At 55.3% G+C, this 19,237-nt stretch overlaps 3 protein-coding genes across 3 annotated transcripts; 2 read left to right on the top strand and 1 right to left on the bottom strand.

The window, feature by feature from the left end:
- Positions 1-1,291: 1,291 nt before the first annotated feature.
- On the bottom strand, positions 1,292-11,441 carry CSUI_002245 (uncharacterized protein; the record flags this gene model as incomplete). Its single annotated transcript, XM_068062447.1, has 8 exons — positions 1,292-2,465; positions 2,566-2,669; positions 3,848-4,069; positions 4,924-5,055; positions 5,442-5,808; positions 6,344-8,524; positions 9,157-10,049; positions 10,620-11,441. The coding sequence occupies 8 exons, from the start codon at positions 11,439-11,441 to the stop codon at positions 1,292-1,294; spliced, it is 5,895 nt and encodes a 1,964-aa protein (XP_067925575.1).
- A 586-nt stretch (positions 11,442-12,027) lies between these two features.
- On the top strand, positions 12,028-16,291 carry CSUI_002244 (dp-fucose transporter). Its single transcript, XM_068062446.1, has 9 exons — positions 12,028-13,759; positions 14,157-14,194; positions 14,316-14,377; positions 14,495-14,670; positions 14,824-14,934; positions 15,050-15,120; positions 15,262-15,307; positions 15,512-15,551; positions 16,143-16,291. Exons 1-9 carry the CDS (start codon positions 13,105-13,107, stop codon positions 16,264-16,266), a joined length of 1,323 nt encoding a protein of 440 aa, XP_067925574.1. The 5' UTR covers positions 12,028-13,104; the 3' UTR covers positions 16,267-16,291.
- A 771-nt stretch (positions 16,292-17,062) lies between these two features.
- Positions 17,063-18,980, top strand: CSUI_002243 (40s ribosomal protein). The gene is made up of 4 exons (XM_068062445.1): positions 17,063-17,685; positions 18,017-18,290; positions 18,395-18,630; positions 18,740-18,980. The coding sequence occupies exons 1-4, from the start codon at positions 17,226-17,228 to the stop codon at positions 18,844-18,846; spliced, it is 1,077 nt and encodes a 358-aa protein (XP_067925573.1). The 5' UTR covers positions 17,063-17,225; the 3' UTR covers positions 18,847-18,980.
- The last annotated feature ends 257 nt before the right edge of the window (positions 18,981-19,237 follow it).

Raw genomic sequence — 19,237 nt, 5'->3', positions numbered from 1 at the left:
GCGGGTATCACTGGCGGTGGTATCTGTGATACACCCCTCCCGTCTCCGTAGGGAGACATTCATGACTCACGGCGCGTCTAGACACAAGAAGGCCCAGCAGCGTCCATTTGGGGCCCAGCGAATGCCGGAACATTTCTGAAAACCAGCTCCGTACGGGCGCTCACCACACACGAAGACGTGCAGAGTGGGAAAGCTGTCGTCAAATACGTAGGTGCATTTAGGAACGAACTTGCTGAGACAAGCGTGACCACAAACCAGTCTCATCACAGTCAAGAACAGTCCGACCAACTCGAAAGAGTCGGTCCAGGTGGATCTCACTTGAAATTTCCTAACCGGGTCACGACTCTAGGCAACCGCGCACCGCGGGTTGTATCACAAGGAACGGCGGGTGTGAAGGTTGCAGAAGCAATACTGTCTTCGGGGTGCCGAGTGCCCAGACGCTACTGATGGATGATATAAGGGCAGCGGCTTCTTTTTGCCTCAAGCGCGCGGCGCCTACAAGCACTCTGAAATCGCTACAGACGCGGGTCTTACTCGAAAGACACGAAACTGCCGACTGCCGCCGGCAGAAGGAACATTTAAAGAAACAGGGCGACGCACGTTGTTACTTTGTGGTGCAGAGCAGGAAGGCTACACAAAGGTAAACTGAGCCACAGGTAACAGTCCAGAATCTTCCGGCCAGGCTTCACTTTCAAGAGTACAGAACAGATGTGCTCTCAGGCCTCGACCCGCACCTCGCCACCGCTGAAGTCGTCTTTGCTACCCGAAGGGAAAAGAAAGAAACGCGTCCACCTCTCTGTTTCCTCTACAAAGTACCACCAACCCTGCCGCCGACAGGAAGTGCTCCGGCACAATGTGGGCCCTTCCCTCTGTCCTGGAAGCCGACAAGTTCGGCGCATAGCGCCACGGTACTCATCATCTATTTTGTACATGTGGCGCAGTTTGGGTCACGCGGACATCACTCAATAGAACGAACCTACCGCACTCACGGTGCCGGATGACTTGAGATGCCGGAACAGAGCATTTCAAGTGCTCTGTTCCGGCATCTCAACCCTTGGTTTAAGGCGGGTACGCCTTAAACCAAGGGTTTAGACTTCTAACGGGCAAGCGAGGGACCGGCAAGAGTCGCTGAGACCCACTAAGAAACGTTCCGAGGCTGTCCCGCTTTCATGTGTATGGCTTCAGTATACTGACGGCGCCTTTTGATCTCCTTTGGCCGTAGGGGCAAGGACGGGAATGAAAGTGACAGTAGCCGTAAATACACATTTTTCAATCGCAGCATTATCCTGAATCAGATAAACTCGTCCTCTCCTTCCCCATCAAGATCAGGAATAACGACGTCTCCACCACCCGGCCCAGTGAGTCCTGCACAGCCATCCGACCCGAACCCCCCTGGATGCATCCAGGATCCTTGGGGTGTCGAACGTGGACGTGGCACAACAATTCTTTGTCTACATTCTGTGTCCGCTTCTGATATTTGCTTGCAGGTATCACTCTTTTTCTGCTTACTGCCGGATCCTGCTCCACCACTACGGCTGATGAGCAAGCTTGCGTTACCAACCCCGTACGAGCCTGGCAACTGGTCTCCTGCGTTGCTGCCTTGCTTCCTTGCAGTATTGGCAGCCGGACCTGCACGGTTCTGCATCTCCTCCTGTTTCGGCGATCCGGCGCTCTTTTCCCGACTTCGGTGTAAACTCTCAGTACCTCCAGAAGGAGAATCCGACGGCGCTCTGGCGCTTTGTCCCCCGAACAAGTCAGCAAGGGCGTCAGCGTCGGCGCTGGCGTGATCCGCAGTTGCGGACTCAATGCCTAACTGGCTGCCTACGGTCCGCTGGTTCTTCTGTGGTGCGCCACCGCCGCTGACCGGGTCTTTTGGAGCGTCGGCTGAAGCTTGAGTTTGGTGCTGCGACGCTGTCAACGGCCCCGCTGCATTCGGCTTCTTCCTCGGCCTCGGCTTCGGACTCTTGTTGGGGCGCTTCTTGCCTAGCACGGGCGCAGTCTCTGTCACACTCGTGTGTTGGGGGACTGTCTCGTGGGACGCGGCTTGAGCCTGCGTCGTCGGTGGAGGCGCTGTAACGTGCTGACCAGCGTGGCGTGGTATTGGCTGCTTGTGCCCAGTCCCACTGTCCCGGGAAAACATTTCTTCCAAACTCTGTTCCCCACTAGCAGCGCCAGCGTTACTTGGATGGGTCGCGACAGGAGACTTCTTTGTACTGGACGTCGTGGAAGCAGCAGGGTCAGACAGTCCTGTCGTGCTGCCTCCGGACACCCCGGCTGCACTTTTTGTGGCTGCAGAGGACGAGCACGTGAACGACGATGTAGAAGACGCCACTGGAAGCGTTGATGGCGACGGAGGCACCGGACGCGGCACTGGAGGAGGCGCGACGAGAAGATGGCGGGAAACACGAGCAGGCGGTGTCTGCAAGTCGAAGTGAAGGGACTCGATCAGTTGAAGTTGCCGCAACCTGCGAACGAGGGAGACAAACGCTGTCAGCACTGGCCTTTTGTAACTCGAAAGGAAAATCCAGGTGTCTGCGGTGCCTGGCTGTACTACGTACAGCTTACCTGAACTGGGTAGGGAACAAGGCGGCGGCAGTACGCGTGTGCAAAAAGGCACGGAAATCAAGAGCGGTAACCCTCAACAGTAAAAAACGCTGGGAGTGCGCCACCTGCGAGGACAGTATTCATCATCACGCCCGAGAAGTCGGCCATCCAACCACAGCACCTCAGTGTCTGGTCACAGTCCCCCCCGACCAAAAGGAGACGCATCAAGGCATGGCGCCCAAGCAGTTCATTACCCACTTTGGAATGACAATACACCACGGACTGGCGTCACATCTGTACGTAAACGGCGCTCACAAACTTCACAAAAGCACCGCGTGCGTCTGAGGTCGAAGAACTGTGTTGGAAAACTCGAGGTACTCACTTTGAGGGCAGGAGTCGGATGCATCTGTTTTTGTGCTTTTCATGAAGTAAAGGAAAGGTTCCATTGCTGGCACAGCAGCAGTGAAAGAACTCATCACAACCACGTCCGAAAAGGGTACGAGAGAGAGAAACTTCTCACACGATGACGGACCCAAGGACGCGGCCAAACTTGGCCCTGAATAGGTCGGACAACGCTGTCATTGTCAGGAAATACTGTGGACTCCAAGAGCACAAAGTCAAGATCTCGCTGCAACCCCAGCGACATCAATACCCTACAGTGTCTCCGCTTACGAGTGCTTGCGATCTGAACTCCCGGAAATGTACATATAAATTCAGTCCAACAGACGACTCTAACCGTGCGTGCACAAGCTGGAAAGTCGATTCGGTAATTTCTAAATGCGCAGCGCACGACCGTAACTGTTTTTCGCATACTAAAAATACCTGCTCTTGCTCCGCGGACAGACCAACAGTCGGAATAGCTTTCGCTACCGACGTGAGCCTAGTTGCTGAGCTGAGTGGTCGGGACGCACGGCACTGGTGAGAGATGGACAACCACTCCACAACAGGTTCTACCGAAGCCCATACATGACGAACACGCAGGAGGTGAATACCACCAGTACTGAAACTCCTGCCGCTCCTACGCGCCTGAAACGCGGACGCCAGTCGAAACCCGTTAAAGACATTCGTACTACTGGGCTTTCTTAGCCGGTTCCTCTCAAACCTCCGTCGTCGGAAATTGGCTCTTCCACACGCAAGATTGAATGGGAATACCCATGAGACGCTTCTAGTCTCGCAGAATACCCCAAGAGCTGGACGTTCACGCTACCACTTCAAGTGGCAACCTATAGAGTGCCCGCTGGTACTGCAACTAGTGCTGTCTCCGGCCACGACGCAGATACAAAGAAACACTGAAGGATTTTACCTTGGCAAACTCGACAGCCTTCGCCTCCGCGGCAAGAACATTCTGCTGTACTCGGAGGCCGAGTTGGAGTGGGGCTCTACTTTGAGATGAAGCCTTGTTAGATGGCATTGCTCCGCCAGGAGCAGCTTTCCGTGGTAGCCAGTTCGCACGGCCCAACGTCCCGTCCGCGGCGCAAGCCGCACTTGAAGCAGGCCCGCTGAGAAAGGCGAACAGACTTTCGGCCTGTAAGTGGAGAACAGAAACCGAACATTTCGTGTACGGTTCCTCAGGCCAGAGCTGCGGTTTCGTTTTCTCCCCGTCCTGGACCATCCGCAACGTGTCTATTTATCGAGTCTGGTGTTTGAGCTGACCAACGCCGCCTTTACCAACTTCAACTGCCCCCATCGTACCGGAGACAACTATGAGAGCAAGCTCAGGAACGAGTTTGCAATCGCATCACAGTAACTAGGCATTTCTGCTGAGGTCGAGTTGCTCGGAGCACGGCACTGACTCGCAGGCCACAATTCCTCATTAAGCATCCAAGCAAACGGATGGCTGCAGCAAAAGCAGCTATGCTGGAGTAATGCCACGCTCCGGCACTAGAATCGCAGACCAAGAAAAGAAGAACAGTCACAGTTGACCAGCAGTCCTCGCCTGTCGCACTACTGCCGGTAGCTGCTTTGTAAACACGCTACGACTGACAAAGGTCACAGACCAGAGAGACTGCACTCTCGCTTATGAGAAAAAAAGAAAATCGGCAAGTGAGCCTGCTACTGTGCAAGAGCGGATGCGTGCGCACGTTCAGCATTCTTAAGAGTATTTCAGAGTAGCATACATGAAAACAAGGACACGACAACAGTGCTGCCTTGTCGCCACGCGCAGGACACCTTTTCGTAACGCGGATCATACACCCGAACAGCGGTCATGCGGTCGCCGGTACTCTAACTTCATCTACAGCATTCTGTCTTTGAATCATGTATCCGCTGGTGACGCAGGAGACAAAACAGAAGGGCAACCAGTCACTGCTATTATGTGCGGATGCACATCTCTCGTACAAATGCAAGCAAATACAGTACATTGTACGTGTTCGCTCCTACAGGATCCCCAGCTTCCTTAGTGTCGTTCCCAGCAGAAGTGGCTATACTGTCGCCTGTAGAAGCCCCGCGATTCCGAGAGCGCCCGCCTCTGTTCCGTCGCTGGTTCTCCTGGAGCCGCCTCACGTGGTCGAGCTGCAACACGAAGAGGCACGCAACAGATCGACTCCTCTGTTACCTGAAATCCAAACGACGAATGTAACAACCTTAGCGGCGCCGAGGCCAAGAAAAATACCCATAGCCCGCGGAGTCACGGGGGATGCAAAGGACACAACGCCGCACGCTCGCGCTCACTCAACCGAGCAGCAAGAGACATTGTGACGCCCAGTACACAGCGCACAAGTCGCGCGTACTTAGGTCAACGAGCAACACCTGGAGCTTCTCCGAACAGCAAGGCTGACGTCACCGTAGCTCAGTCGGTTCATCGAGCAGCCGACCCGCGAGCCTGTAAACTTACCAGACACTGCAATCCGGACGGCTCGCGACTGCGTGAATAGATTTCCCCGAGAAAAAAGTCTTACCAGGTGTCTATCGCACTCCTTCTGCATAAAGAAAGCATGCAGTTCTGCCGCGTCTTCTTTGACCTCGAACTTCCTCAAGAGTTGACTTCCAATACTTTGACTTCTGCCGAGCCCCGCAATCTCACCAGCGTATTCGCAGTCGTCTTCCCTGAGCTTCAAAACCGCAGCGCTCCCTAAATCACCCTCTCCCACCAACGCGTCCTGAAACTCCCCTCCAACCCCAACTGAGCTACCATCAAAAACACCAAAATCTGCCGGCTGGAAGGCCTCTGCCCGGCAATCCTCGTGGCTCGCTGCCTGCAACAGCCGCTGGTGAAGACGATCGACTCGATACTCCGACACTGCATACAGACTTGGAGCTATGGCTCTGAGAAAAAAAGAAAAACACATAGAAGAGGGTCTGTACCAGCCGCAAGCTGCCGTACATGCAGCTGAGCAGAGCGGCAAAAAGGAGCAAATGCTGCTGACATCCTCACACCAGTTTTGTGCAGGTGTGAACCCAAGAAAGAGACACTTCAAAGCTGCTGCTGGTGCCACGACTAGAACAGCGAGAACAGGAGATGCGCCTCCGAAGGGTCCGGAATAGAAAGTAAGCATGACTGCACGATTTACAAGCGGCGGAAGACGGGGTGTTACTTCACTCAAAGCTGGCAGGTCGGTGTCACTGCTGTTGTGGACAAAAGCAGCACAGAGGACAGACAGTTAATACAAGCCTTCACGAGCATGGCCCTTCGGCCGCCTGGCTCGCCTGGCCGAGGTATCAGCTATGAACTCAGTTCCCCAAACGTATGACTAACCGGTACCACCAGAGAATTGGTGAGAAATTCCATTGGCCTGATCAGAAACGCCAGTAGACCAGGCCCAGTACAAAAAACCTGCTCATGAAGTACAAACAGCCGTACCTGATCCGGTCCTTCAGGGCACGTTTAATGGTCTCGCGTATTGCCTTCTCATCAGCCAGACGAATTCTTCTTCCATAGACCCCACTGAGACGCCGAATGGAAGTTTCCAACAACTTCTGTATGTGTGCGTCAAGTCTGTTGAGTCGTCGCCTGGGCACGTGTCGAAACTCCCCCCATCCCAAATCACCTTTCCTGCTTCCAGGAAAACTGTCCCACTTCGGCAGCGCTCCAGCGGTTCCACCCGGCCTTGCCTTGCATCCCAAAAAAGAGTACCCTGGTGCTGCCCGAGTTGCCCCCCCCGTCCGGAGATAATGAGCAGTCCGCGTGGAAAACTGAGGTATATTCTGGCTCAAGGCATGTGAAGTGTTCGGCGGGCGGTATGCATACGGGTCCCGACAATGAGGAGAGACGCCCTCTCGCCTGTCCACCCAAGGTGTGGGGTACTCTGCGGTTCCTCTCGAGACCTGCGAGGCGCCAGAGCCTACAGAACGGCCGTCAGCGTCTGGGCTCCCCGATTCGTGTCCTGTAGCGTTGCGGTAGCCATGAACGATTGCCGAAGCATCGCTAGCCCTGTTTGAGGCGACTGAATGAGCTGCGGACGCCCCCATCGTCCTCGCTGACAGCTGCTGCGAGCTAGTTGTAGGCCAGCAACCCTGCCTCACCGAGATGGATCCCTCGCCTCGTGCCGCCAAAAGCGCTGCCGAACAGACAGAACCGCCCTGATAAAGAGAGAAGTTATCCAGTCCGCCGACAAATTCCAGGTTTTCCCCGGCCCCCGAAGCAGACTGCTGTGGATGCTCTGCTGTACACCCTGGCTGACGGTTTAGCAATGATTGCATCATTTTCACGAATCTTGGGCGCTGAAAGGACGGGCCTGGCTGCTGACTTCCCTGCACACCGTTAGTCTTCCCGGCGCCGCTTCCGGAAACCTTTGATACTTCGGTGCCCCCAGCTACCACATTTCTACCAACAGCACTAGTCTTCACGGGTGCACACGCCTCCCGCCCTGCGCTCTCCGGCACAATAGAAGCCGATGACGCGTTCCCATCGAGCTTACTGCCAAGGCTTTCCAGGTTGTGAGCGCCAACCTGCGAAGATGACGGGGCGGACCGGCACTCTCCCGTCAAAATACTGGGTTTCTCTGCACTAGGTTCAGCGCTGGAGCTCATGCGCTTTTCCCCGGCAGTTACCGAATCCGGTGACGCGTTCCCTTTTCCTGCAGCTGCAGGCTGACTCTCAGTTCGCTTTTCACTTTTGTTTCCCCTCACCTGCGTAACAGTGGATGCTGAGTTCACATCGGGCGGCTGCGCTGGTACCGTCCGGTCTGCCACCGTAGTCGTTCCTGCGTCATCTTTAGCTCTGTGCAGCTTCGCACCGTTTGAAAACCCTGCCGGAGCCCCGTCGCGGAGCTCTGGATTTTCACTCTTGTCCATTGCTGTCTCTCTGCTGATATCCCCTGCCGTCCCTCCATTCGAATGTATTTGCGAATCGACGCGGAGACGCTTCGGCTGCCGGTCAGCGGGACTCGTGGAGCGGAAAGCCGAATCAGACGTTACAGACGAAGTAGGTTGAAACGGTGAAGAAACAGCGTTCCCGCCCTGCTCCAGGTCTGCCGTTGATGTCCTTGCCTCCGTGGAAATGAGATGGTCGTTCGGTTTGTATGTCTTTCCTCCACTACCACCCGGACCGGCTGTGCTCTGACTGGCGTTGATAGCCAGAGTGTTCTGAGCAGAACTTTTGACAGTAGTCTGATCCACATGATGGCTGCTAGAGCTGCTATCCATATCAGGACTACGAGGCTGACAGGCACCACCAGATACATCGTTGTCTGTTTTGTGAGAAGACACACTTCGGTTCGCAATCTCTGTCGCCACAGTATGTTCCGTCACGAGGGCCACTGGCGCCGACGACGCTCCCAGCGGTGCATTCGGTTGAACCTGCTCACCCGAGAGCTCCGATACAAGTTGATTGACAAAAGGAGAAGGGCCTGCTGAACCGTCTCCTCCCCGCTGCGCTTGTAGCTGTTGGTACTTATGCATGGCCTCTCGAAGCAGCTCTGGCTGAAGACGTCCAGACTCGCCAAGCTGCTGAACTGCCGCCAGACCCCGCGGGACTCTCAGCAACTTCACGAGAAGGTCCAGCTGCCTGCACGCCCAATGAACATACTCAGTGCGAAGTTGCCTGGACAAGACAGATATCATGAGGGAAACTAGAGAGAAAATCGCCCGACAGAGCCAGTGCAGCTCTACGGTCCCCGTGCCCAGGGCTCAGCACCCCACGGCGTCACGGCATCCTATTTACACTAAGGTGTACAGATAGATTCCCCGGTCGAGGGCTAGTTCTCTGCAGACTTCCGGCACAGCGTTGCCTCAACGTCGCCATACATCTGTTGGTCTCTTCCTACGTCGAGCATCTTCCCGCGCACTAGGAACCGACTAAAGGCACTTTGGCGTCAGAATTCAAGACATCTGAAGTCTCCTTTTTCTTGGTGGCTCCGCTCACTGTCGCTCTACCCGTCATACGGGCGTGCACCCAGTCGGTACACCTGGTCGTCATTTTTTTCACGTCCTCTGAATCCGACGACAGTGACGATGCCACCGCGTACGCAGTTCATTTCACTGGCCAGCAGCCAAATCTACCCAAAAGCTCAGACTGCTGTAAACTTGAGAACGAAGTTGCGTACTCCACTACATCTCTAACCCGCGTACGAGTGATTAAAGATGGCGCAACAGTGCATGCGTGTCTTCGCCATGTGCAGCGATCCAGGTCAACAGACAAACACACCAGACACAGGACCATAGAGACGGACGCACTTGTCATGAGGCAGTGTCGCTAGCAACCTGAGCGCACTGCTCGTGGACATTTTCGAAGGCAGTCCCACTCCACCTCCCTGAGCCGCCCCCGTCGCCCCACTCCCCCAAACTCCAGCAGCACTCGCTCCCGTGTGCTGCTGCTGTTGTCGAGCACAAGAATCGGATCCCTCAGGCACTGCGTCTAGAAGTGCCGAGTCCAGTCCAGTCGGGGAGGGAATATTGGTACTTCCAGATGCCTTAACAGCCGGCGGGCGTACACCTCCGTGCGCTGTCACGACTCCAGAAGCTTCCTGTTGAGGCGGCGGGGGCTCACGAAAACCCTGCGCTGAATAGTTACTCTGAAAAGCGGTGGCAGCCGTCTGCTTGTTCCCTGTCTCCTCCTGTGACACAAACGGAGCGGCTTGCGGAGGCAGACGAGGTCTAACCCCTTCCACCTGGTCAGAATGCTGGGAGCTTTCTTCCTGCGCGTGGATCGCACTCCCGCCTACACACGCCGGACCGCTGTCAACAGGCCAAGGCGAAAGAGGCGCAGTGGAAGAAGCACCTGGTAGCGGCGTCGCACCAGGTGGGAAGACGCCAGACGGGGCATAACCTGCTGATCCTCTATTTCTCTGCGTATTTGACGGCATTGTACTGCCGCTGGAAAAAGGCAGTGATGCTGGTCTTACCGGGGGGCCTGGAAAAGATGAGTTACTCGAGGAAGCTGAGGATCCAGATTCCGGGAAAACTGTTTTTCCAGGTTCTTCTGTGCTTTGACGGGAGTGTTGCTGCTGAGCAGCAAGGGCGTGAGCTCTGCGTAGCACTTCCTGTTGCTTGATCAGACGGTTTTTCTCGAGTTCATGCAGGAGCTGATGCAATGCCTTCGCAGGCATGTCCGAGTCGACACGGTATTTCTGGGAGAACGAAACAAAAGGCGACAACCAGCAATACCCCGCAAACGGACGAATGAAGCAGCGCGAAACTCACGTGCGAAGTTGCGGCCACACGCGAAACCGGTTAGCAGGTCGCTTTCACCCCACACGGGACATGGTACAAGGTCTGTCAACCACGTACAGCGCTGCCATACCTGGCTTTCAATGGAAGAAGCCAACACTCACTACAGCAATGAATCGCAAACCGCTACAAGGCTTCAGTACGAGAGTTGACGACGCAAAATCGCCCCCACACCTGCCTGTAAGGAAGATATCCCCCCACGGAGTCAGAACTCGAACCTCAAGCGCCCGCAACACGCATCTCCGTAGAATGGAGCGGTCCTTCAAAAGCAAGCTGGCACGCCATTCAACGTACCCAGGGGGCGCCCGGATCTTTGAGGGCCTACTCTCCGTCTGTATAGCGAGAACCTGATTGGGTCCCGCAGACTACGAGTAAACCGAGAGAGCTATACCTACGCCCTGCGCCTCGAAACGTCCGCTCGCTCCGCGACGTTCCTGTCTCCTCTTTAGGTGACAAATCTTCCATCGTACCTTGAATCTTTCGGGATTCTCTTCGACTAGCTGCCTGAGCAATTGAATGACATGCTTTGGTTCAACTTGAATCTGCCCCCCGCTCCCGCTTGGCACCCCTCGGGCTCCACTGGCCCCGGGATCCCTCACTGGCCGTGAGATCATCCGGTTGGGTGGTTGTGAGATCCCGGCTGCCACTCCTGGATCTGGCTTTTGTCCGGTTATCTGCTGTTGTTGTCTACAGCCATCTTCGTACATCGGCCTGACATCTGGGGGGCCAACGGAAGTCCCTTGAGCCATCGCATGACCGCCCGCAGTACCCACGCTGCGGTGTGTTACCAAGCGTTGCTGTTGGCTTGGTAGTGGACTGAGATGGGACGGACCAATCCCAGAAAACCGTCCCCCTCCTCCGAAGTTGTGTGGGAAAGCTGGGGGTCCCTGCATGCCACCCATAAGGCGCTGTTGTTGGGCGTAGTACGGCTGCTGATCCACACCTTGGCCCCCGCGAAATGCTTCGTCTGACGGCGTTCTCTGTAGTGCTCCACCAGAGGGAGTCTCGGCGGGGCCACGTGAAAGGAACGATGCGTCAGGATGTGAAGCAGCTACGATCTCACGTTGTCTGTCTCGAGGTGCCCGGGCCCCGGACGAAGAGAAGTGCGGCGATGCGTGCGAGTTGGTTACGTTGCAACCGAACGCAGCTGCAGAAGGGCCTCCATGCTGGAGAAAAGGAAGCTGTGTTGTCGGCTGAAAGCCCGGGAGCTGGTGGTCCGCCTCCTGCGATGGAGGCGAACAGACACGGGAGGAACTGGAATACTGTGATGAATACGGGACTTGCTGCTGCATCTGAACAAAAGGTCCCGAGCCGCCATCATCTCCCTGGATTTCTGAATGCATCACTTCGCCAAAACAAGCTCCCAGCCACCCTGGTCTTGAACAGTCATGGACTCGCTGGGATGAGACAAAAACTACGCAGAGCGCCGCGAGAAAGAAAGCTTGCCACACAGCAAAAAAAAGGCGCCGATAAACCGGCTCCGGTTGGCGTGGGAGCAGATATGTAAAAATCCCAGACGTGGGGGGGTCCACTAACGACAACGACCACTACCCCTGCTGGAGCGCACTTGAGAGGAAGAGAGTTAAAACAGGCATGCAAGGGACGGGGTGCAGCCCTTGGTCAATGGTGCCTAGCACCGCCTGCGGCAGTTGGACATGCCCAGCTTTGAAAAACGAGGAGCCTCAAGCGCGCGCAGGGCTTCGCACGAACGCTGTCAGACCATGTCACTGGGACCGGTCTGCTTCTGTACACAGTGAAGAGCGATCGGAAGTGACACAGCTCCCTGGCGAGCGGCGGGACGTAGCAGCCGCGATGGAGGAAGCGCCGAGCACACCCTCGGGACGAAAATTATACAACACTCCCAATCACGCCAATCGTGTCCAGTGTCCGAACCAAAGAGGAGACGACCACCTCGAGAAAAAGAGATGCCAAAAAAGCAGAATTCAGAGATACAAGTGAAAAGCAGGGAACAGAGAAACCATCGCGTCCAACACATGCGCAAACCGGTGCCCGCGCACGCAAGACTCGGGTTTACTGTATCGCTGTAAGCACAAGACAGGCAGAGTTCATGTGTAGCGAGATCCGCTTCTTCAGAGATGTGGATGGAGAAAGGAGCTTGGAAAAGAGAAGGTGTCAGCAGGGAAGGCCAGTCTGCTTGAGAGCGGCTTCTTCGCCGCCGCATGCATAAGGGAGAAGCGGGTAAACGTTGCGGCCGTCGCTCTCGAATGCAGGGTTGCACCGTTAACTCACAGTGACAAGTCCAACTGTACTCAGGAACACTGCCGCAAAGCTGGTACCGGACACAACAAATGCGAAGACAACAAGACTGCTTGGCTGCCGCTACTGTAGAAACTGTTGTGACGGCCCGCAACGCTAGCGAACAATGGCCAGCCACCACTTGCTGCATGCTCTCTGTTGGCCAGATCCTCAGCCGCCCCGCTCCGGTATTCTGCTGGCTGCCTTTGGGTTGCTCGGGTGCTCTCTGGGTTTCCTGCTCGCCGTCGTGCGTGGAAGAAGAGGCTCAGCACTCTGCAGGCTCTTCGACTCAATGGGGATGGACTGTTCCGCATTTCTCCCCCGAAGGCAGCGGGTCCGCTCAGTCGTGGAAAGGGAGTCCTTCACAGCTTCATTCAGCTGCTAGGCACCGTTTTCGAAGGACTGCCGCGGGCTGCGGAGGACGTTCATTTACAACGCTCCTGAGGCTGCCGTGCAGGGCTAAGCACAATTCTCAATGGACTGCCGGCGTGGTGCCAGTGTCGAGCCACGAGCCGGCGTCCAGCGCCCAGCGATGCCTTCGGTCCTCGGGGCTGGTACCAATACAGCAGCCCCTAATGTCTTTTACTTATCGTTCTCCGGTTAATTTGGGGTGGTGAGTGCATTGGTAGTCCATGTGGCTCGATGCCGTTCTTGCGAGGAAGATGCTAAGGGCACGTGGAGGGCGCGGTGCAGGCAAGGATGGCTCCAGTTGGTGACGAACCAGCCCGGCCTGCCCCTCCCGTGCAACAGTCCCGGTATGGATACTCCACTCAAGCTAGCGCGAAGAAGCCCATTTTGGAGCCGCACCAGGACTGCAATGTTACAGCTACTGGAGCTGCACGCGGTGCGCGGACGTTTCTGCCTTTGTCAGCGGCTCCGAGTCCACATCGCCTACCTGCTCTGCAGTTGGCAGCTGCTCGTCGTTCACCCTGTAACCGGTTTCCGACGGGAAACGCATCTGCAGGCGGACAGCTTAGGGGCGGGACATGCTGGCGGATTGTTCGTCTTGCCCTCAGCGTCTGCACGTGGTATGCATCCAGTCTCATTCTCACCGCGGCCAACAAGTACCTGTTCGACACCCTGCAGCTCCCTCTTCCACTTTCAGTGACATTCCTACACTTTTCGTTTACGTCTTTAGTTCTTCGTTTCTGCTTCTTCGCTTTCCCGGGAATATTCCCCTCTCTTCCTTCGGTACCGCTGGCGTCGTTTGTGACCTTGATAGCCCCGATGGCGGTACTCGCTGCAGCAGACGTGGCTCTCACCAACTTCACGTATCATCTGATTCCCATCAGCACCATCACGCTGATAAAGTCGTCCCTTGTCTTTTTCACGTATCTTCTCTCTATAGCTTGTGGTAAGTTGTACCTACTCTTGTCGGCACCTCAGATGCCTCAGCAAGAAACGCGGAGCAGTGTCTGTACCTGCTGAGGCAACTCTGCCGCGCGAAACACAGAGAAGGCATGAGACATCCAGAGAGCCTAGTGTTGAGACGGTGGCACCTTGTGGTTGGGATACTGAAACACTGCTCTTCCAATGGCTAGGCTCACCCGCAGGTTTGCTGCCGTTGGGGAAAGCCCGCGTGTGGTTTAAAATCCTGAAGACACGCGATCCCGCTTTTCCCTCAATTCTTCACTTCCGGTGGTCGGTCAGAGCACCCATTTTTGATTCAGTTTGCCCAAACTCTGCCGACTTCTGAGCAGCAGTGTAGTGACAGTGAGTACCATTTTTTTTTTTTGCCTTCTCTAACCCAGGTCTCGAGTCCTTCAGATCGAACGTCTTCGCGACAATGGTAGGAGACTACAGGTTCGCCATCAAGCTCTCGCCGGACAATGCAGCAGCCGCTCGCATGTAGGGGACAGGGTTGGATTGGCATCCCGCTGTTCTGTAAGTGTCTGTTCGTATTTGTTCAGGTGGTGATCATGGTGAGTATATGCCTCACCGTGCCGGAAACGCAAGTCAAGAGTTCTCTCGGGTAAGATGCTGTCAAGCTGCGCACCTGCCTACGTCTCCCTCGCTCCGAGGCGTGCTTGTTACATGTCCGAGCCTGAATCTTATCTGCACTACTGTGGTGCCCTGTTCCCCCCCTCAGGATATTCGTGGCTTTTGGAGCAGTAATCGTGGGTGCTTTGAGATGGGTGCTGGTCCAGCGGACGCTGACTCGCTACCCAGAGTTTACAATCGTGCAACTTCTCGTCTTGATGCAGCCGTTGTCGAGTATAGCCCTTTCACCCCTCGTGGCCTTTTACGAGCTACCCCAGTTCAAAAGTAAGCATGTTTCACAGGCGGGCTGTACTGTAGCTTGCGTTGGCCTTGCAACGGTTTACTGATGAGTGTTCAGCACAGACATCGTGGATCCATGAAATTGCCAGTGCATCGACTTCCGAGCAGCGCTCCCGAGCGGTTTGTTACTCTTTGCAGGTTGCTTGGTGTCCGAATTCGACACTTCAAAGCTACTCAGCGCGGCAATCATCACGTTCTCAGGCATCGCCTTTGCAGTAACTGTTGTTCTGGCGGAATTTCATTTAGTGGGTAAGGATGCCCAACATGGGCAAAACCGGCTCGTAGCTGCGTGACCCCAGAGCGGTCTCCGGTGAGTGGAGAGTTGGTCGGTGTGCCTTGCGCTGTGCGTGCTATGTCGATACAGGCCTGACCTCGTCGGTCTCTCTTTGCGTCGCGGGGGTTGGGAAGGAAGTACTGACAATTTTAATGTCCGTGGTGAGCTTCCACATCTCGCCAACGGAGTGGCCCGGCACTTGCGTGTACGCCAACGGCTGCACGCCGCTTTGCCGCCTGCCATATGGGGATGTCCAGGCCTGATGATGAGGTATTTGACGATTCGTGTCGTCGTTCTTTCAGGTTGTTTTCGGAGAATTCTTGTCGTCGCGGGCTCTTCTCGGAATAAGTGAGATCGACAGCGTACCGGGCCTGACGAATCCACAAACTGCCTTTTGCTGAGGCAGCAGTTGCGTTTCTTAGCGCCCCACATCATATCCGCTGACCCGGTTTGGGTGTCTGCAGAGGAATCCTGCCATCAGAATAGAAGGGGGTATGTGGTAGGTGTGGCACCCAAGCAGGGTTGGTGCAGCTTTTGTGTTTCTGCGTTCAGTCTCCTCCATCGCTGGGATACTGTACTACTGCTTCTTGAGGTACACGGAACCCGGTCAAGAGCCCGGTGCGCATTTACGTGACTGAAGCCGGCCGGGTATGATGAATGAATGAAGAGGTGCTAGCTTGAGAGCAAAGTTGGCCCGAGTCACGCGTAGACAGAGAACCGGTCTGTCAGTGCACGGGTGCAGCGGGGGGTCAGGTTGGGGGTTCGGAGAACAAACGCACGGGGTGTCCCTCAGGTTCAGATCCATTGACCATCAGCGTTCTGACTGCTATTCGACCGGTAGCGTTTGTGGCTTGACAAGGGGATTTTCCGTGAGTCTCTCTATTTGGACCCGCTTCCGACAGCGTGTCCTGTGCGCCCCTCCCGCGCAGCCAAGGTACTGCGGCGAGGCAGAATTTGATTTGTCTGTACAGAGCTGACCCCTATATCGCTTACTTTGAAGTCAATCCTTGGCGCGGTCTCCTCGAAATCTCCCGGAGGGCAGCTTGGGACACCGCAGGCGGTGTAACACACTTCCCCAGGCCTCATCTGCAGGCACAGTCGGCAGCCATTCGCGACCACGTTCGCAAACAAAGGCTTACGGTCGTTCCAGAGGTGTCCGTGCATTCCGTGTTGGCTTTGTCAGAAAGGCTACACAAGTACCGTTGCTCCCCAGAGGCGCAGCCTACGGTGACGTGCTCTGGGGCGGGTCCCAGAATGGCAGGCTTTTGGCTGTCGCTCACCACCGTAGCCATCTGCGACACTTTTGAACGGCTTCTCGGGAACAACTAAAAGGTACTGCCAAGCTACGGGTGACAGAAATGTCTTTCAGTCTGTGGCTATAGCTAGCCGGATTCTCCTACATTCAGCCTGTCCGTTGCAGACGGCTTCTGCTTGTGTCCGAGCGCATGCCGACCAACACGCTGTTGCTGCACTCGCAGATTCGGGCTGGCGCGTACAGGAATGACAGATGGGAACAAGCTTCTCGTCGTGTAATCATTGCTTACGACTAGTTCGTCGCACGTCGGGATCGCATGGCCTGTATTGCTACGTGTGTCTATACTGAAAGTCGATGTTGTCAGATCCAGCTCATCACTTCAAGTCGAAACTACTGACCTCAGAAATCTCTGGAACCGAAAGCAGAGGACGCATGGCACGACTGCAGCGAAGCATAAGACTCGGAGCGCGAAAGCCATGGCTGCCGTCAGTTAAATTCTCGGAACTGGTCGGAGCAAAGTCGAGACCGGACCCCGAGTCGGACTGTCAGGCGTACGGACACTTACTTGAAGTATACGCGGCGCGATTTCACTGAGTAACAGGAGCAGCCGGAAGCACGCTGTGGCGTCGTTTGACTGCTTCCACCTGGTGGCTGTAGTTACGGCCGGTGACACACACACCTCATGGTTGTCGTTGCTGTACACAGCCGGCCGCGTTTCGGAGGTTAAGTAACTTTTGCACTCCCCTGACCGTACGTTCTGCAGTAACATCCGATATAGTTGCCTGCTAGGAAGTGGCTGGTGATACTTGACTGACATCCCTGTCCGGACAGCGGCATTTTCCTTTCAGGTGATGAGAAACGCGGAGACCTGCAAACGGGAAGCCGAGTGAGCGAAGGCAACGCCCAAGAAATTAAACTTTCTCTCTACTTGATACCGGCTTTACGACTGACTGGGGCTGGGCTCCAGTCGTCTCCCACGGGTGCAACAACTTTCTCCCGCATGCGGTCTGCATGACTGAATGCAGTTGCCTGAAGTGGTCGTGGTGCTGTCGTACTGTCTATTACGTACCCAATCCCGGCCCCACACGGGCTACCAACCCATGCAGCAGGACTCCCAGGCTCCACCCGTGTGTTAATGCTGCTCCCCACGAGGTCCTTTTCAACGTCCGTCGTCGAGCTTTGCGCATTCGCTGGCCGAAGTATTTCTCTCTCCGTGGTCTAAGAAGGAAGGTACCTGCCGGTTGCGAGTGGAGAACCTCTGGAATTGTGTCTCTTTGTCAGTCCCGGGGCAGCCTCCACGTGTACAAAATGGCGATCGGCAAGAACAAGCGCATGAGCAAGGGAAAAAAGGGAGGAAAGAAGAAGATTGGCGACCCCTTTTTGAAGAAAGAATGGTACGACCTGAAGGCGCCGACTCTCTTCAATACTAGAAACTTCGGCAAGACCCTCGTGACAAAGTCCGCAGGAACAAGTGAGTATTCCTTCGCGCAGCCGCGGGGGCAAACGGCAGCTCGTGGTTTCGCTGGCCTGAGATTGTTCTCCGAATCTGCCTCGCGCAGCGTTTGCTGGCTGCATCGGCACGGCCCAAGAATGAAGTGGAAATCAGTATAGAGACCCGTCTTTCTGGAAGCTGCGTTTTGATGCGAAGGGTCCTTGCAGGTACCAGCTCTCTGGAGGGCGGGCGACCACATGTGCAGTCGTGTCTACGCGTTCTGAAACGTGCTTCGAACACTCGCTTCTTTTCTGTGTCGACACTCACCATATGATTTTCTTCGGACCCCGCTCGAACCTGATGTGAACAGAGCTTGCGGTCGACGGGCTGCGAGGTCGCATTTACGAGGTCAATTTGGCGGACTTGAACAATGACGAGGACCAAAGTTTCCGAAAAATCAAGCTCTGCTGTGAGGACATCCAAGGGAGAAACTGTTTAACCGACTTTCATGGAATGGACATGACTCGTGATAAGCTTTGTTCGCTGGTGCGGAAGTGGCATTCTCTGATCGAGGCGTTTGTTGACGTGACTACGCTGGATGGGTACACACTTCGGATGTTCTGCATTGCCTTCACAAAGAGGAGGTAGGTTTCCTGCACATTTTGACCGCAACCCCGTAAATATTCCCGGTGTCGGGTGAGACGAGAGGCAGATCTGTTCGCTTCAGTGCTCTGATGTAACCGTTCAGACCTGATCAGGTGAAGAGCACTTGCTACGCCCAGTCCTCACAGATTCGAGCCATCCGCAAGAAAATGATGGCAATCATGTCTGCGGAGGCTTCCAAGTGCCAGCTGCGGGATCTCGTGAAGAAGTTCATTCCCGAGTCGATTGGAAAAGACATTGAGAATGCTTGCAAAGGCATCTTCCCTCTCCAGCATGTATTTATTCGGAAGGTGAAAATGCTCAAGAAGCCCAAATTCGACCGTAAGTAGAACCAGCCGCCTTCAAGGCATACTCTCCAATTGTCAATGTCTTGGTTTTCCTTCACCCCCCCCGTCGTGCTACCTGTGCTGTCCGGAATCAATTGCTTCAGTTACTAAGCTCATGGAGCTACACGGAGAGTCTGAGGATGTCGGAAGGAAGGTCCAAGCGGAGTCCGGTGAGGCGCAGAACACACTCACCGCCGAGACGAAGGCATGAGTATCGCCGGGACTGCTTTGCTCGCGAGTACCAGCCGCTCTCAAAATTCACAGAGCATGTCTGTTCCTGCAGCATGTTCGGAAGGATGAACTGGCCAATGATGACCGTCGCTTTGCTCGTCGAACTAAGTCTGTTTCGCCTTTGCTCTACAACTTTCTTCGTGAAAACTTCCACCCGGTGTTTCTGCTCACTTTTGTTCAACTGCTACGTTGCAAAATGAAACGATGGATTGCTGGCTCGCCTTGAATCAGTCGGGAGTGGCAATTGCAGCACCGTTACTCTCGCGCCAAGTGCCTCATTGAAACAAGCCGGCTCCACGCCACTGATGTACTGCCGTTAGCGTGTCTGATTAGCACTATGCCATCCCCCTCCCCCGGGGTTGCGACAGCGT

The sequence above is a fragment of the Cystoisospora suis genome, assembly GCF_002600585.1.
Source record: "Cystoisospora suis strain Wien I chromosome Unknown contig_938, whole genome shotgun sequence".
Classification (NCBI taxonomy): Eukaryota; Apicomplexa; class Conoidasida; order Eucoccidiorida; family Sarcocystidae; genus Cystoisospora; species Cystoisospora suis.
This window is presented reverse-complemented; position numbering and strand designations above follow the sequence as displayed.

What these genes read in the sequence shown, in the direction of transcription:
- CSUI_002244 (XM_068062446.1), top strand. Translation starts at nt 13,105, where the DNA reads ATGGCTCCAGTTGGTGACGAACCAGCCCGGCCTGCCCCTCCCGTGCAA. An exon ending in TCTTCTCTCTATAGCTTGTG is followed by an intron (nt 13,760 to 14,156) that starts GTAAGTTGTACC and finishes TCTCTAACCCAG; the next exon opens with GTCTCGAGTCCTTCAGATCG. An exon ending in CTGTACTACTGCTTCTTGAG is followed by an intron (nt 15,552 to 16,142) that starts GTACACGGAACC and finishes TGGCTTTGTCAG; the next exon opens with AAAGGCTACACAAGTACCGT.
- CSUI_002243 (XM_068062445.1), top strand. Translation starts at nt 17,226, where the DNA reads ATGACTGAATGCAGTTGCCTGAAGTGGTCGTGGTGCTGTCGTACTGTC. An exon ending in ATTGCCTTCACAAAGAGGAG is followed by an intron (nt 18,291 to 18,394) that starts GTAGGTTTCCTG and finishes GTAACCGTTCAG; the next exon opens with ACCTGATCAGGTGAAGAGCA. An exon ending in CAAGAAGCCCAAATTCGACC is followed by an intron (nt 18,631 to 18,739) that starts GTAAGTAGAACC and finishes CAATTGCTTCAG; the next exon opens with TTACTAAGCTCATGGAGCTA.